Source organism: Oryx dammah, unplaced genomic scaffold (assembly GCF_014754425.2).
Source record: "Oryx dammah isolate SB20612 unplaced genomic scaffold, SCBI_Odam_1.1 HiC_scaffold_1, whole genome shotgun sequence".
Lineage (NCBI taxonomy): Eukaryota > Metazoa > Chordata > Mammalia > Artiodactyla > Bovidae > Oryx > Oryx dammah.
Genome location: NW_024070185.1, coordinates 68,877,308 through 68,895,488, shown reverse-complemented (window position 1 = coordinate 68,895,488; position 18,181 = coordinate 68,877,308). Strand labels below are relative to the sequence as shown.

Below are 18,181 nucleotides of genomic sequence, written 5' to 3'. Positions count from 1 at the left end.
TCTGTGCCTCCCTTTTCTTGGGGAGCTTAGTCTCTAACATCCAGACTGACTTGTCAGGTCTGCGGTTGAATTTTTGTCTTCCCAGCCCAAGGAACTGTCCAGAGCTGTTAGCCAGTCCCCTCTGCTTGACTTTTTCCCTGCCTTTTCTTTCCAGAGTCAGCTTTGTTCTGATGGCCCGAGGGAAGGAGCAGCCCTCTCAGTCTCCAGCTCCCTCACTGGGCTTTTGTTTGAAATCTTGGATTGTGGCTGCCTAAGGACCTCTTTTGAAATGTATTTAGCTTCTCTAGCTCTTGGTAGGCTGACCCACAAGCTGCTTGCATCTATAACTGGAAGTGGGGAAGCCCTGGGTGTCTTCTCTCATCTGAAGCCACATGTAAAATTCACAGGAATTCTATTGATCATCCTTGATACCAGGTTCTTGTTTACAAGAACCAGGGGTCCTTGCTTATTTCCAACGGTTGTGTTTCTGATCAGAATCCCCAGCTTTCCCGGGCTGTTTCAATGCCACTTGAACTTGGGAAGAAGGTGGGGCAAGCGGCCCATGCGGCCTGGGGACAGAGGAGCCAGTCTGCCCTCTTCCCTTGCCCCTGCCGGCCCAAGGCAGGCCTTGTGATGACAGGCGGCTGGTGGTGGAGGAGAAGGCTGAGGAGGGAAGGGTTGCGTGAACTGTATTCTGTGATGTGGTCACATGCGGGTTTTCTTTTTCAGTTTGAAAAAATGACTGCTTTTACTCTTCTCTCCAGTTTCACTTTAAGGTGCAAAATGAAGATTTTATTCTTAAAGTTGAGCACAGTGATTTTACAGTCTTTTTGAAAGCAAATGTTGAGGTTTTCAAAAGACATCTCAGAGAACTCCAGCAGATAAAGCGAAAAAAAGAATATGTTCAGGGTGAACTGCGGGCGGGACCCCAAACTGTACTCTATCTCTCCCAGAGTCTGTAATTGCTGAGATGGGTGGATATAGGGCCCCAAGCACCCTGGGGACCGAGGTCCTCAAGTGACAGCAGAGGTCCCAGCTGAGCCAGAAGCAGTATGGCCTGTGCCCTGGCGAGTGGAGAGCCGCGAGGCTGGGAGTGGGGCCAGGAGAGGGGGTGGGAGACTCGGGCATGGAGGGAGGGGCAGCACCTGGCAGGGTCTGGGAGGCGTTGGCTGTCACGGCTCAAGGCAGGGACACCCCTGAGCCTCCACCGTGCAGCCCCCACGGGGCAGAGTTGTCTGGCAGCCCAGGGTCAAAATTAAGAGGGCAAGTTTGCAGCAGATTGATGGAACCCCACTGTGAATTCATGTTAAGTGCTTGGAGCGAGGTTGGTCAAGCCCTTGCTGAGCTCGAGTGAGGGAGTCAGTCAGGGAGGACCGAGCTCAGGGTGAGAGTGAGGGGAAGGTAGCGCAGTGAGTCCTTGCCTCTCAGGTGGGTTCTGGGGACACCCTTGAGTTCAGTGGTGCCCTTTCAGTAGCCTCACTGGAGGCTTGTTTGGGGGGTAGAGGAGGCAGAAGCCCACTTAGAAGATGTGCTCATTCCTAGTGGTGGTGGTTTCTGAAGCAGTTTCTACTATTTGGTTCGACTGTGAACCAGTCTCCTTGCAGGGTCATGTTTGATGGTGGGCCTGAGCTGTGGGCACGGCCTTCCTTCTCCTGCACCCCACACTCATCTGTCGTCTTTTTGGCAGCTCCTCCCCCCTCTCTGCACCCTTGATGGTGGGCCTGAGCCCAGCCCCTTGTGACTGAGTGGGTTCCAGGTTCCAGGCTCCTGGGAGACATGCTGGAGGCAGAGCCTTCGTGCCATTTCTTCTAGAGACAGCAGTGCTGATGGTCAATAGTGTGAGAGCAGTGGTCCTAGTGTGAGAGCAGTGTGTCTGAGAGTGGTGTGTGAGAGCGTCGTGTGTGAGAGTAGTGTGTGAGAGTGGTGTGTGAGAGCGGTGTATGTGAGAGCGGTGGTCGTAGTGTGAATAGTGGTGGTCGTAGTGTGAGATCGGTGGTGATAGCGCGGGTGCTGAGGTATCTAACTGTGAAACAGCAGTTGCCCCTGAGTCGGGGGCTGCCCCCATCCGCGAGGATGGGTCGCAGAAGGGCCCACCTATGGGCACTTTTCCAGTGCTGCTACCCCAAGGCAAAGGCCAAGACAAGGAAGAACTTAGCCTCGGCCCAAGTCCTGGAAGCAGAGTGGCCTGAGGTGAGAGCAGCCGGGGGCTGGGCCTGTCGGATTGGCCTTCACCCAGTGAAGCGTTGGGGTTGTGTTTCATTTTGTTAGCATGATTGTGGGCCCTGCCGGCCAGGGCGTTTTGGCCTTCTGGGCAGGATCGACCCCAGCAGGTTGACCTTGTAAGTGGTTATGCAGGTGCTGCGTGGAGGATGGGCGGGGGCCCCACAAGAAGGGAAACACTGGGTGGAGGAGTCACTGGGGCATGTGGATTGAGCTATAGAGTCAGTCCTTGAAGCAGAAAGGCTAAGCCCCTTAACATCTCCCATCTTACAAAGCACAGAACAGTGTGCCCAGTATCTTAATGATGGGTACCTACTGCTTATGTGTATAACATACACCCTCATAGCTTCACATGTCTACTACATGCCTCTTACAAGTGTTGGGCAGTGTTCTAGGTGCTGAATACTCAGTATGTAGTAGGAGATACGTAGCCCAGGAGTTTTTTATTTGTGCAAAGAAAACTAGAATGAAAGACTCCATGTGGTTCAGTTTGAGCAAGTTCACCACGTAGATGGCACCGCGTGCATGAAAATTGTGATAAAATACATATAACATGAATTTAACATTTTACCCAGTGTATTGAATGACTGGGTGACTTCAGTGGAGTCAAGCTAACAGATGGCCTTGGGGTGCCATCAGCCTTCTTCCCAGAGGAACACTCCAAAGCCTGATGGCCTTGTAGATCTTACCTTTCTTCCTCACTCTCCCCAGCGGTTCTAGGTCACTTGTCCGTGTGTCGTTTAAGAATCTCTTTATCCACTTTGTTGTTAGGTTTATGTTTAGGGAAGTTTCTCAGACTTCCCTGGGTCTTGAGAAGGCAGGCTTGGATTCTGGGTTCTCCCCTGCCACGCGCCTGCCAGGTCGAGGTGGAGGCTGAAGGCCGGTCTGAGTTGTGGTGGTCTGTGTGGTGTTGGGGTCAGTGGACCCCCTCTTCTCTGGAGGGGCAGGGAGACCCTTTGTGTGGAGCCTGGAGAGACTTGACAGGGTCATCTTCAGAGTCTCGCTCTCTTTTTAATTTGTGTTTGCATTTAGTCACTTACTCATTTCACTGTTTTCTAGGAGTTGGCAACATTTACGGAAGACTTCAATATATGCTGGAAGCAGCTTCTTGCAAGAGAGGAAGAAATTGCTGTGCTCATAGCAGAAAGGGACAACACCAGGGTCAGTAGGGGGATTCTCACGTGTTGACATTTGCCCCGCGGGGGTCACCGCTGGGCTCCGTGTTGCTGTCTTTAAACTCTGTCTGGTTTTCAAGTCATTTTTCACATCTTCCCACTGAGCAGACCAGGGTGGATCAGTTTGGAGTTCTCATACTTTGCTTCAAATTTATGATGAGAGCTACTATAATTTTAGTACACTGGAGGGGGGAGTTCTCTTAACTTACAATTTTGTCCATGCTACAGCTTGTGTGTGGGGTCTTGGTTCCCCAACTAGGGATTAAAACCCATGACCCCTGCAGAAGTGTGGAGTCTTAACTACTGGGCCACTGGGGAAGTCCACTCTAACTTTAGACTGCACTGGCGGGATTCCGACCTGCCTTAGCATGTTTCCGGCCATAGCATGAGGCTGAGAGGGGTTATCGGCCCTGAATTCGAGCATGAGGTTGACGGTGCTCCTCTGGCCCTGCCCTGCAGCTGCTGCTGGAGCACCTGGAGAGCCTGGTTTCCCGGTTCGTACCGTCCCTCCAGACGACGGCGGGCCAGCAGCAGGCGCGGTCCCCGGCCGGCATAGCCAGCGAGATGGAGGTGCTCAAGGCACTGAAGTCACTCTTTGAGCACCACAAGGCCCTGGACAAGAAGGTACCAGCCACCCGGCCATCCTGGATTTGTACACTTGCTGCCTTGTTAGGTGGATGATGCATGTATTTATGTAACTAGTTGACTTTTGAGCTTCTTGAATTCTTGTAAATACTTTTTTTCTGTAAGAAGTCAAGTTTTATATGGTTAAAAAGTGTTGCCTGCGTCCATGCTCAGTCATGTCCGAGTCTTTGTGACCCTGTGGACTGTAGCCCACCATGCTCCTCTCTCCCTGGGACTTCCCAGGCAAGAATACTGGAGTGGGTGGCCATCTTCTACTCCAGGGGATCTTCCCGACCCAAGGATCGAACCTGCCCTCTTGCATTGGCTGGGGGATTCTTTACCATTGATCCACCTGGGAAGCCCCCAGTTAAAAAGTATTCCTTGGTATAAATGTCTCAAGATTTACTGTATTCTGTATATCAATTTGCAATTAAAAGCTAGGTAATAGAATTCTTTTAGGATAACATTTTCTTCCCCCCTCTCAAACTTAGAATGTAAAGCTGTTAATAAGCAGATTTTCTTGACGTTAAGATCAATGAGATACATTAAATGTATTCTGTTATAGTAGCCGTGTATTAGGGTGAGTATACAAGGGCAACCCACTCCAGTACTCCCGCCTGGAAAATCCCATGGGTGGACAAGCTTGGTAGGCTGCAGTCCGTGGGGTCGCGAAGAGTCAGACACTGCTGAGCGACTTCACTTTCACTTTTCACTTTCATGCATTGGAGAAGAAAATGACGACCCTCTCCAGTGTTCTTGCCTGGAGAATCCCAGGGACAGGGGAGCCTGGTGGGCTGCCATCTAAGAAGTCGCACAGAGTCGGACACGACTGAAGCGATTTAGCAGCAGCAGCAGCAGCTTACACTAAGAAGTGCACTAACGTATAGACACACATCAACACACAATGAGCACTTGAAAGGTGTAGTTTGTTAGAAGAATTAGGTGCCACACATAAAGAGGTAAGTTTGATCAGTTATCGTGTAATTTCAGTTCAGTTCAGTGCAGTCAGTCAGTCATGCCCGACTCTTTGCAACCCCATGAATTGCAGCATGCCAGGCCTCCCTGTCCATCACCATCTCCCGGAGTTCACTCAAACTCACGTCCATTGAGTTGGTGATGCCATCCAGCCATCTCATGCCCTGTCATCCCCTTTTCCTCCTGCCCCCAATCCCTCCCAGCATCAGTCTTTTCCAATGAGTCAGCTCTTCGCATGAGGTGGCCAAAGTACTGGAGTTTCAGCTTTAGCATCATTCCTTCCAAAGAAATCCCAGGGCTGATCTCCTTCAGAATGGACTGGTTGGATCTCCTTGTAGTCCAAGGGTTTGTCATTTGTATCCTTTCATTTTAAAAAAGTATGAAGTTTATAGTGGTAGACATCAGATGTTATTTATCTTTCTAATTGAGGACCAGCCCACCTGGGTTATTTTAATGACTAGTAAACTAGACTTGTGGCTCAGAGCTGCAGGATCTCTTAAGTACCCCTTTGTACAGTAGGAGACAAATTCTGACTCGAATCACCTGGTTCTAGTCGGGATGGATAGCATCACCATGTATTTTCTTTTTATGCTGTATTTTCAGTTTTGAGTTGAGTTTTTCCAAATGGAGTTTTGCTGTCTTTACTTATTTCTTTATTCTGATTCAATTTTTTGGTTTTTGCTGATGATTCTTAAAGAGAAGAATAACCCGAAAAAGATACTAATGGACGGGGTGCTTGATGTAAATCACAAGCAAGAAAACCTGCCAAGCGCTGATGGAAAAGCATGTCCTCGGTCTCACTCTCTGTCTGGTTCTTGCCTTACTATCTAGTCTGTGCGGGGCTGTTGAGACCTTTCACCAATGCACCATGTAGGTCTGAGTGGCCGTGAGGGTCGTGTGAGCTCCAGAGCACAGAAGGCAGTTTTGACTTCACCGATTTTCCGGAAGTGCTGTGTTCCCTCCCTCCCGAAACAAGGCTGTCTAAGGTTTCCTTTCCCCCTTAGAGAACCCGCGACGAAGACCTGGCTCAGGTGATCGAGCTCCAGGAAATCATCGAGAAGTCATGGGAGCAGAGCCAGATGAAGGACCGCCTGGCAGCCCTCTCTGCCCACGTAACAGAGCTGGAGAAGGACCTGGACACGGCCAGGAAGCACCTCCTCAAGTCCAAGGAAGTGAGCATGCATCTACAGCGGGACGTCCGTGAAGTGAGTGACAGTGGGCGTGTCTGTTGTCCTGAGGCGGAATGTGGGCCCCTTGTTCTCCCAGTGATCTCATCCTTGGCATGGCTGCGTGAGCAAGAGCAGAACACTGGCGAGACCGCGACTGGCTGCCTTCCCCGCCTCTGCGTTGAGGTGTCTGGGGGAGAAGAGGCCTGGTCCAGGTGGTCCATGGGCAGTGGACCAACATGAGGGCAGTCCTAGCACTGTGCTGCACCCTGGGTGTGGACTCCTCATTTCCACAAGTTCTAGGGGGCCCAATGTGTTCCTTTTTAAAAAATTCATTCATCCACTCATTCATTTAATGGAGTATAGTTAATTTACACTGCTGTGTCAATTTCTGCTATACAGCAAAGTGAACCAATCATATATACATATATACACATATATCCCTGTTTTTTAGATTTCCTACCCATTAACTTCACCACAGAGCACTGAGTAGAGTGCCCTGTGCTGTACAGGAGGTCCTTACTCGCTGTGGACTTGATGCATAGTATCAGTAGTGTATAAATGTCGACCCCAGTCTCCCAGTTCATCCCCCTACGTGTCTGTCGAATGTGTTCCCAATGATGCTGAAATTTCCTTCTGATTCACTCAGGCAAGTCTAAATGCCTGTGGAGCCCATTCTCTCAGAGAGATGGGAGCATGCTGCATGGGCTCTGCTGAGGCAGCTTGCCTGGCCATCTTCTCTAGTTTTCTGAGATTCTGCTCCTTGAAGGCATGTGTGACAATGATACCGGCAGTCAGACAAGTCGAGTGGCGTTTGCTCATCCTCAGGTCCTCAGGCCCGTGCTGTGTGACCATGCAGAATCAGGATGTTTCTGGCGGTCGTGTCTGCGGGTGTCATGATTTATGAGAAACTCCCTAACGGTCACTGTGAAAACAGAAGAGAGCTGGGGGCTCAGGCCTCCTCCTGTGAGCCTCGCCTCTCCTCTGCGCACACAGACAGCGCCCACCCTGCCCCACCCCTCCCCCGTGAGGCCGTCTCAGAGAGCACCCCTCCAACATGTGGTACAGCAGGTGTACTCGTTTAGTAGCTCGGTGTGAGTAATTCTGTGTGAGAACACAAAACAGAAATATTTGCACATGTTTGTATAACCTGTTCACACTACTCTTTGGCAACAGGAGGAGATTAGGCGGCAGAGGTTAATACGTAGAGAATTCTGAAAAAAGCGTTTTTAAGACCTTTCACTTTTAATGTTAGGACAACATTGGTTACTTAGTAAGCACGGAGGGACCTGAAATGGATTTTGAGCCGGTGGACAGGAGTTGCACCAGCAGCAAGCTCTGCTCCTGGTTTGAGCGTTTCATACATGTGGTGTAACTGCTCTAGAAGAACTAGGCTTGAGAAGGCTGCTCCCAGTTGTGTTACAGTTTGACTTCTGTTTCCACTCATTAATATTCTTATTTAATTTTGAGGAAATTGCATGAGATTTTTCCAACTTTTACCGGAGGAGATGAGCCTCAGAGCTCTCTGTTGGATCTGTTGAAGGTCCCTCCCTGTTCTGGGTCAAGCCCGCCTGTATGGTGTAGGAGACAGAGGTCCTCATTTCATGCCAGATACCTTCCCTCCGGGGAATTCTTGCAATGACAGAGTAGTTTAGTGTACTTTTTGTTTGCTGTTTGGGTTCATTATGTAGAAAAGAAGCTTGGTAAATCGAGTGGCCAGACAGACATTAAGACAGATGGGTGCCGTCGTGGCAAATGTGATATTTGAGGTAGGCGTGGTTTTGCTCACATCTCAGAAAACTGCCATGTCTAGGACTTTAATTTTCAGGACACTAATTTTATGTTTGATTTGAAACTTAGGATTTAGTCCCACTGTTTTACTCTTAAGTGTATCGGAGTATTCTATGATAATGACTTACCTTTTCTCCTCTGCAATGCCTGGCGTAGGCTATGGCCCAGAAGGAGGACATGGAGAAGAGAATCACTACACTTGAGAAACGCTACCTCGCTGCACAGCGCGAAGCCATCTCTGTGCACAACCTCGATGATAAACTTGAAAATGGAATCGCAAATAAGGATTCTGTGCATCGACAGGTAATGGCTTTTACTGAACTGTGTGTGACTTTTCTAGTAGTGAATACTGAGGAAGGAAGGTAAAGACCTTTTCATGTGACTCCCATGTTGGAAATCACGTCCCAGTGTAAAGTTCTTAGGACCCTAAAATACTGTGTTCAAAAGTGTGGAAGTACATCATGATAAATCAGCTGTACTGAAAGGAAATACATTTTTTTAAAAATTGAGGGTGACTGCAACTTACAGGTTTGAATTATTTGGGATTTGGTTTAACCGTTTTGTGGAATTCCACTCCTGACTCGTTTTACTTGACTTGAATCTGTTGGCTTGTTAGCATTTTTACTGAAAGAGCAGAGAGCAGCAGGGAGCTTCACAGCAGCTGGCTGCCTGTTGGCAACTGGGGTCACTGTGACAAAAGGCAGGGTTAGAGCTCCAATCTGATTAGGGTTTGTACTTCCTGTGGTTTGGTGAGCTTTACTCGCTCCTGTTCCTGTGTGGTATCAGATAATCAGGACTTAACCAGGAAAACCAAATCTGACTTCTCCAAAACAAAGTGAGTCAGTCTGGTGTGTGACAGAGTGTATCATTGGCCCCACTACAAGAATAAAATACTAGAAAGCCATTGAAATGTGTGATGTGGAATGCTAATTAAGAGCATTACGACACACAAAATAATGGCTGTAAAAGGCAGATCAGAAAAAACTACGTACCATATGCTGTTGTTTTCTGAGGGTTTTAAAGCATCTCTTATTGTTTATGTATGTACACAGAGTAATACGCACACAGAAAAAATAAGAAAGCAGCTTAGAAATAAATGCTAACCTCTCAGGAACCTAAGCATATAGATAATTTCATTTTTTTTCTTTTTCAAGAAGAATCTGTCTAAATGTTCTACACTGAAAGTTTTCAGAGTAAGAAGATCTGTTAAAAGAATAATCATGCATTTACAAATATTAGTTGACTGGCATTTCGCCAGGCACACTCTGATCAGGTCTGTATTTCAGAGGAGATGAAAGCCATATTTTGGCTTACAAGGCCATGGCCGTCTGCGGTTGATAGGGTTCCCTTCAAATGATGATTCTTGTGATGTTTTAAGAAGGGTCAGTACTGACCCTTAACTTGTCAATAAGAATGAATAAGCTTCTACAGAAACCTGATCTTCTTTAATATATAAGAACTTTAAAAAAAAAAAAAAAAACGACTTCTTTGGAGACATTTAGGAAAAGCAAATACTCTGGCAGGAGGTGTTCTGCCCACTGAGGCCAAGGCCAGGAACACTGAGAGAAAAATTACCGTGACGCAGCTTCCGAAACAGAACTAATCCTGTAGACACATGCATTTAGGTTTTGTCTCAGCTTACTAAAAATGGCAGAGGCTACACCACTTGGCCCGTTTTGATGTTCTGCTCTCCCTTTGTAGAAGGAGGCTAAAGACCGACAGTTGCAGGAGTGCCTGGAGCTGGCAGAGCAGAAGCTGCAGCAGATGCTGCTGGAAGTGGAGGCTGAGCTGGCTCAGCGGGTGGCTGCGCTCTCCAAGGTGCTGCTCTTGGTCCCCGGAAGGAGGGGGGCAGGCGCGGGGAGGGCCTGTTCCCCTGCTGTCCCACCGTGCCCCTCCCCATGCTGCTCAGTCCACAAAGGAGCGCAGACGCGGGCTCGTGCTGCCCGTCTGAGATGGGAGCGCTCCCTGAGAGTCAGACAGTCCCCGCTCCCGTGTCATCCCTGCGTTAGTTTCCCTCCAGTTTTGTCCTGTGCTCTGTGTGTCCCCAGGATGCTTCAGCTCCGAGTCACTGCTGCTCAGAGTTCAGTCAGCAGCTCAAAGCCTAGCAGGATAAAGAACTAGAAAAATCCCATTCTCGTTTAAGAGATGGCCAAAAGAGCTCTGTCATGAACACAGTTTTAAGTCTTTATTCATACATTGTTGACTAAGTCACAGTGGGGCACGGTGCAGACCTCGGGCCCCACTCCCAGCTTGCAGTCCCGGGGAGCCCACGGGTGAGAGGCCGCGCCCAGGAGACGTGGCGCTGCTGGGGGCAGGGTCCCCACAGCCAGCCAGCCACCCCGACCTTCTGGTGGGAAAGGTGTTGCCCGGCACTGCTGGTGGGCACTGGCTGGGCATGGAGAGGAGGGCTGGGCCTGTGCTGGCCCGGCTGTCCGAGCCTTGCCTGGAGCTCAGTGAGGAGCTGAGGGGCCAGCCGGTCTCCAGAGGCAGGTAGTCTCGGGGGTGTCCGGTGCTGGCAAACCCTCCCCGAGCAGGGTCACTAACAGCCGCCAGGGGGCGCCCCTCTGCCTGTGATCTTCCTCTCAAGGGTTGGTTTCTTCTCTCCCCTGGCATCTTTGCTGTCTGTCCTCGGTCGGCCTTGTAGTCTAAACTTTTGTCTTCCGGAAGCTCTGCCACTAAGGAGGCTAGACTGTTCGAACTTACCTCCCAGCTTAGGAAGGTAGAACGTGTGCCCTCGTGTGTCCCGTGATTGCCACTGCCTGCTGCCCGCACTGGCTCGACACAGGCAGTCTGAGGAGGGGGCACAGCGGCCGCGGGTTGTGGAGCCTGGAGCAGTGGGGAGCACCTCTCCTCTCACGAGCCGGTCACCAGCACCCTCCATCACCCACGTGTCACACACGAAGCCGCGCCGGCTGCTTGAGCAGGCGTGCGGGTGTGCCCCCCGCGAACCCGGGGCCAGTGGTCTGCACAGAGCATGGCCCGCTTGCCGCCCCTGCTGTCACGGCCTGCGTGCCGTCAGGACAGGGTGGTTGCGGGCAGAGCTGACGCTGTTCTTGGCCGACAGGCGGGAGAGAGACACAGCAGCATCGAGGAGAGGGTGCGCCAGATAGAGGCCCAACTGGAGGAGAAGAGCAAGGAGCTGACTTGGGTGCCTGTGGGCCGGAGACACGGCTGGGCGGGGCCGGCGCTGCCTTTCTCTGCAGCTCCTGTCTCTGCCATCGAGTGTGCGTGTGTGGCCCTGTCTGCTGAACCAGGCACTCAACCTTGGGAGCAGGGCCAGATGTGGTCGCCCGTAGGTGGTGGGCAGGGGCCAGGGGGTCCCCACGTTCAAGGAGGACATTTGTTGCTCTGACCAGCCAGGCCAGGGAGCTGCTCAGGATACAGTTGGACCTTACCAGTGCCCCTCAAGCCAACCTGAGGGAGCCAGCCCGAGGCCCGTGAAACTGAAGGCATGGTGCCCAGGCGTGGAGGTGCTTACCTCGGACGTGGCGCTGGAGTCCCACATGCCAAACTGCTAGTCCAGACGTGGTGTGTGTGTGTAGGATGGCTGCTCCTAGGCAGGAGGAGAACCGTAGTTGCGCTGCCACAGAAGGCGCACCAGGAAAGGGCGATGGTGGAAGCTCGCATCAGAGAGTCCTGAGAGAGGTTTCCCGGAAGGGTTGGCCACACAGCGGTACAGACCATCCAGGAAATGGAGTGGGGATCCCAGGTCCAGCCTCAGGGGTCAGTACTGTCCCCACCATAGCTGTGTTCTTGGGCCTGGACTGTGGAGCCTCACATGCGGGCTCCCAGGGGTCTGTGGTTCTGACTCCCATCATGAGACCGCGCTGAGGCTCCCTCCCTGCTTAGGCAGAGAGCTCAATGTCTCCCGATCAGGGGTGCACTTCCTTACTTTCAGAACTCCTGCTCAGAGAATGTTGAGATTGGGATGCTGTTTATGACTAAGCCAATTCAAAGTAAACTTTTGTTTTGCTTTAAAAATATTTGAATGCTGATGCCTCATTGGGGAAGCTATGACAGGTTTCATTTCTTGGGCTCAAAAATCACTGCAGACGGTGACTGCAGCCATGAGATTAAAAAATGCTTGCTCCTTGGAAAGCTACGACAAACCTAGACAGCATATTGAAAAGTAGAGACATCGCTTTGACGACAAAGGTCCATATAGTCAAAGCTATCGTTTGTCCAGTAGTCACGTATGGATGTGAGAGTTGGACCATAAAGAAGGCTGAACACTGAACTGATGCTTTTGAATTGCCTTACTGGAGAAGACTCTGTTTTAACAGAAAATATTTAACAGAAAATAACCTGTCAACCCACTCCAGTACTCTTGCCTGGAAAATCCCATGGATGGAGCAGCCTGGTGGGCTGCAGTCCATGGGGTCGCAAAGAGTCGGACACTGCTGAGCGACTTCACTTTCACTTTTCACTTTCATGCACTGGAGAAGGAAATGGCAACCCACTCCAGTGTTCTTGCCTGGAGAATACCAGGGATGGCAGAGCCTGGTGGGCTGCCATCTACGGGGTCGCACAGAGTCGGACACAACTGAAGTGACTTAGCAGCAGCAACAGCAACCTGTTTTTTAATTTTTTACGATGGAAAATTTCAAACATGCACAAAAGTGGACGGAGCAGTATAGTAAATACCCATGACCAATCAGTTAGCCTAAGCTATTTCTAACACAGTGCCAATCTCAAATATATCATTCTTTTGTCTTCTCTCCATTTTTTTATACAGTAGGTCCTAAAACAGCTTTTTAAACCATGAAATTGATGCTCGTTTTATAAAACACAGACTTTCCAACTTTGTTATTACATTAAAAAAATTGCTTGGGGTAATTATTTCCAGTTTTTTAATATGAATTTTCATATTGGAAAAGACCCTGATGCTGGGAAAGATTGAAGGCAGGAAGAGAATGGATGACAGAGGATGAGATGGTTGGATGGCAGTTCTGGGAGTTGGTGATGTGCAGGGAAGCCTGGCATGCTGCAGTCCATGGGGTCGTACAGTCAAACATGACTGAGCAACTGAACTGAACTGAATATGAATTATCATTGGAAGAAAAGCTATGACCAAACTAGACAGCTTATTAAAAAGCAGAGATATTACTTTGTCATCAAGGAACACCTAGTTAAAGCTATGGTCTTTCCAGTAGTCATGTACGGATGTGAGAGTTGGACCATAAAGAAGGCTGAGCACCAAAGAATGGATGCTTTTGAAATGAGGTGTTGGAAAAGACTCTTGAGAGTCCACTGGACTGCAAGGAGATCAAACCAATCAATCCTAAAGGAAATCAGTCCTGACTATTCATTGGAGGGACTGATGCTGAGGCTGAAGCTTCAATACTTTGGCCACCTGATGCGAAGAACTGACTCATTGGAAAAGACCCTGATGCTGGGAAAGAATGAAGACGGGAAGAAGGTGCAACAGAGGACGAGATGGTTGGATGTCATCACTGACTCAATGGACGTGAGTTTGAGCAACTTCTGGGAGATAGTGAAGGACAGGGAAGCCTGGCGTGCTGCAGTCCATGGGGTCACAAGAGACACGACTGAGTGAACAAGAGCAATCATTACAAATAATTCAAGTGATGTTTCATGTGAAGAAAAATATGTGAAAGTCTACCTCCACTGGCTTTTTTTTCTTTGTGTAATAAAGTTTTATTAAAGTATAAAAGAGATAGAGAAAGCTTCTGACATAGACATCAGAAGGGGATAGAAAGAATACCCCCTTCTCTAGTGTTAGCAATGGAGTTATTTACATTTTAATTCGTTATTACAATGAATCAAAGATTATCTGAAGGTTGTAAAGTTCTTCTAGACCCACTCCCATCATTTACATTTTAAGATAACAGGATTAGCCAGAAGGTTTCTCCCAGAAACAGTCCTCAAGCAGAATACATTCAGTTCAGTTCAGTTCAGTTCGGTTGCTCAGTCATCTCCGACTCTTTTCGACCCCATGAATTGCAGCACGCCAGGCCTTGCTGTCCCGTCACCAACGCCAGGAGTTCACTCAGACTCATGTCCATCGAGTCAGTGATGCCATCCAGCCATCTCATCCTCATTTTTTCCAAAATGAATTTTCTCACTTTTTACTTTATAAATTGAATTCATTTTACACCCTTAATCCAGAATCAAGCTTCTGTTTATATACTGGGAAATTCCTCCACCGACGTGTGTGTAAGCCGATCCCCTTTCAAGTGTACTTGTTTCTGAGTGTAAATCTGCTTGCTTCTCGAGCCCCTTCGACAGGAAATGGCTGGTGACACTAAGGTTCCCCAGGTGCTCTGCCAAAGAGAAGTGTTGGGAGTGACCTTTGACCAGTGAAGTCCCTGCCTCCCTCTGCACCTGCCCATCTGCTCTGGGGATGCTCAAGAGCCCACCAGAGGTGGCCGTGGGAGGGGACCGCCTCGGGAACCAGGGCACAGGCCGCTCACCTCGCAGCTCCCTGGTGCTTTTAAAAGAACGACTATACTTGCTCTTAAGGTTTATGGGTTTTCGTTTTTCCTGTTTTAGGCACGGCAAAGAGAAAAAATGAATGAAGAACACAATGCACACTCATCAGACACTGTGGATAAGCTTCTGTCTGTTTCAGACGAGAGGCCTCAGCTTCATCTGAAGGAGAGAACGGCTGCTCTGGAGGATATGGTGAGCCAGCTTCACGGCCCCTTTACAAGAGGCGCATGTGGCCTGGCCTGGCTCGGCCCGGTCTGTGTGTGGGGGAAAACTCCAGGACAGGAGTTGGAAAATTCCTATAAAGGGCCCCAGAGTGAATGTCTTTACTGGTTAGAGTAGCAGCATTTCATGCTAGTCAATAAGCGTGACAGCATCCACAGGCAGTGCGTAAAGGAACAGACACAGATGTGTGCCTGCAACCCGTACAGAAAGCATCTGGGAGGCGGATCCACCAATGGCCCCGATGTCACCAGCCGCTGTGCTGGGACATTCTTCTAGGTCCACCCACACCCCTTCGTTTCTTTCTTAGAAGTTTATTTCTGGGGCTTTGCTGGCAGTCCAGTGGCTGGGAGCCTGCCTTGCAAGGTCAGGGACGCAGGTTTGATCCCTGGTTGGTGAGCTAAGATCCCACGTGCCGCGTGGCAGTCACATCAAAGGAATCGCGCATGATGGAGCTAAGGCCCGATGCAGCCAAATCAATGTTTAGTTCAGGATCTTTTATATAATGTGATAGAAAAGATTAAAGCAAGTAAAAGCAAGCATTCTCATATTCCAACTCCAGCCATCTCTCTTTTGATTTGCTTTGGAAAATGTCTGAGAACCTCTATCAGAGCAGCTCAGTGGGCAACAGTCTTGTTCAGGTTCGGTGAAAACCTGTCCCAGCTGCACCAGTGCCCTAAAGACGAGGCCCAGAACCTTTGCCGAGGTGGGCGCTTGGGCGACGCTCGTCTGAGAGAGACCCGTGGTCACTACATGTTCTGCGGCACATTTTTCCCCCACAAAACCCAAGATGACATTCACACCTCACTAGAAACCTCACTTCACCCTGACCTGTGGGCTGGCCCTGAGGTGGGGATAGTTTTGTCTCAGGTTTGAATTTTGCATGTGAAACCTGCGCCAGTTTCCTGAGTGACCACTGAACTGCAAAAGCTGAAAGCAAGTATAAAGCAGTTTCACTTACCCCAGGGACCTGGCCTCCTTGGATCTAGGAGATCAGTCAGGGAAGGAGGAGTTTTTCTGTGTACAAGTTAGTGTTAAAAGTTGTCATCTGGCTTCGTACTGACACTTCACTCTGGGCGCAAGGTCCGCCCCTCATCCCGAGGTGCTTTATGCTTTCAGTCAGGAGAGTAGCCATCCCGCAGTCCACGCAACGTCGGTTAAGAATCGACTCTAAAGCACTGTGTGTATCTTTTTCAGAATTCTCTCCTATGGGAAGTTGAAAATGCAAAAAAGCATTTAGAAGAAATGCAAAATGACAAGGTCCTTAAATCTCTAAATCCTTTAGAAATGTGTTAAGAGCTGAACTGAGCTGGGTTCACTGTTACAGTTACTGCAGATGCTTAGCGGAAGTGGAGTTACATTTTCCTTACGGCTAGTCCACTGCTGTAACGTGTATAGCATTTCTGGTTTTGAACACTGAGTGTGATTTGCATTATAGGTGGATTTAGAGTGTGTGGCTATTGTGGGTGGTTCAGAATTCTGAGTAGTCCTTTCTGGGTTCACCCGAAAGCTGAGACAAAGCATGAGACTTTCACGTGGACAATGCTGTCTGTCAGAAAGATAATACGAGCCACATACACAGTCTAAAATTTCCTAAAAATGAATGGGCTGCTTTACATGCTTTTTTCACTGCGAGTCTTGAAATCTGTGTGATTTCCACATCGAGCTTTGCACCGGCCTGGTCACATCCTCAGTGGCTGCACAAGGCCAGTGATTGCCGTGGCCGACAGCACAGAGCTGCCAGGTTGAGTCGAGTGACTCAGAAACTTGGCCCGTTTGATTTGTTTTACTCCGTGAGGAAGTGAAGTAGGGTGTAGAGGAATGAATGTGAGGAATGCCCAAGAATGAATGTGAGGTCCATGGAGACAGTTTAAAGCAATGAGAGAAGCGAGGGCGATAGTGAGTCCTGTCCCCCACCACCCGAACCCCGACCCCAAGTCCAGCTTCTCTCTACAGACTTCATTGTTGTCGATGGCTTGCCATGTTTCCTCCAGAAGCTTTTCTACACCTGAGATGTAACTTCTTATTCATTATGGTTTATAAGGGTTAGTATTGTTCTGAGTGTTTATATTTGCTATGGAACACTTAGAGTACAGTTTCTCAGAATTAAAATGTTCAAAACTGTGCGATTTTAAGGCGAGAGAATGGAGAGGATGTGCTGATCGGGCTGATGGGGGTGAACCCATAGGCAGCTAGTTTGCTGGAGCAGAGAAGGAATGATGGCAGGTGGTCCTGGAGCCAGGAAAAGGGGTGGCCCAGCCCTGGGGTGGGGTCGTGATGAAGACAGAAAGCAAGGGTACTGGCCACGGGGGACAGGGAGCCGGCAAGCCAGCACCTTGAGGCTGCCCCGCCGTTGCTTTGAGGTCATGTCTGGGAAACCAAGGCAGGATCTGGGTGAGAGTGGGGCAGGAGGGAGACTTGCGGAGAGAAGGGTGTGAGGTGTGAGAGCGGGAGGGCGGCACGGGGCCCAGCAGGCACTCTCCCGTGTGTCTCGGATGACAGAGGCGCCCTTGTGGTGTGAGGGGCCATCCCCAGAACAGCCCGAGGGCCTGTGCCCTGAGAAGAGAGCCACGGGACGCTGGCCCTCCCGTCCCCTGGCTGCCCCTGCTCACTCCTGTCTCTGTGTGTTCAGACTAGCCTGGAAAACGGAGGGCTGGGAACCCGCGAGGGCGGCACTCCTCGGCGAACTAGTACTGGTGATGACCGGTGGGGTGGGCCCAGCGGCTGCGGAGCTGAAGGATTTTTTTTTCTAATTTTCATTCAGCCTGGCTGATGGAAGCAAGGATGTATTTTTGTAATTTTTGGTTTTTGTCTCTGACTCCATCAGCCCACCCTTGGGAATAACCTCATAGGATTACCTTCCGTCCACGCTGAGACCTGAATGTCACCAGGCCATCTAGGAACTGGATTCTCCTCCTGCCCATTTCTTCAGTACTGCTCGCTTAAGAGATGGCAGTGTCTCATAAGCATGGCCCATTTGTCCAAAGTCAGGGCTTCCATGTAAAATTGTGTTCAGTTCCTGATAGACTTGAGCTGTCCGGAATGTTGCTGACGAGACGTGGTCCTCTCGTGCACAGGTGCAGCCCCTGAAAGATCAGGACCGGGAGTGCGGGCAGCAAGCCAGCGTGCTGGCCAACGTGGCCCAGGTGTTGGAGAGTGACGAGGGCATGTCTGACGGCGAGGGCGACGGGGTCACCCTCTTCAGCTCGCCTGCTCTGCTGTCGCCCAGTGGGCAGGCTGATGCCAATACTCTGGCCGTGATGATTCAGGAGCAGCTGCACAAGATCAACGAAGAGATCTGGTGGGTGTGCCAGAGCCCAACTCCCCGGAAACTCGGTTTCTCTGAGGAGCTGTCTTCTGCTTAGAGAAGTCTGAGTGTTCCATAGTAAGAAAACGGACTTCAGGTCTGCTTTGAGAATTTTCAGTTCTGAGATTGCCCTTGATAATAGAGCTCAGTCAGCCAGGGCATTCTGTCCACAGTGTGGTGTCGGCACTCTGTGGGGGGCCGTTGTGGGGTGTCCCCCCCTCAGCTCTGGGCCCCAAGGTGGGTGAGGTGCCGAGGCAGTGTCCCCTGTGGCC

At 50.0% G+C, this 18,181-nt stretch overlaps 1 protein-coding gene across 1 annotated transcript; it reads left to right on the top strand.

Moving 5' to 3' along the window:
• Positions 1 to 2,052: 2,052 nt before the first annotated feature.
• LOC120877253 (liprin-alpha-1-like) lies at positions 2,053 to 17,967 on the top strand. Its single transcript, XM_040259861.1, is given in 13 exon segments — positions 2,053 to 2,169; positions 3,259 to 3,360; positions 3,834 to 3,998; positions 4,886 to 4,956; positions 5,654 to 5,756; positions 5,978 to 6,178; positions 8,087 to 8,233; positions 9,632 to 9,748; positions 10,575 to 10,649; positions 10,995 to 11,078; positions 14,444 to 14,575; positions 15,800 to 15,893; positions 17,636 to 17,967. Coding segments are annotated over 13 exon segments (1,740 nt in total).
• The last annotated feature ends 214 nt before the right edge of the window (positions 17,968 to 18,181 follow it).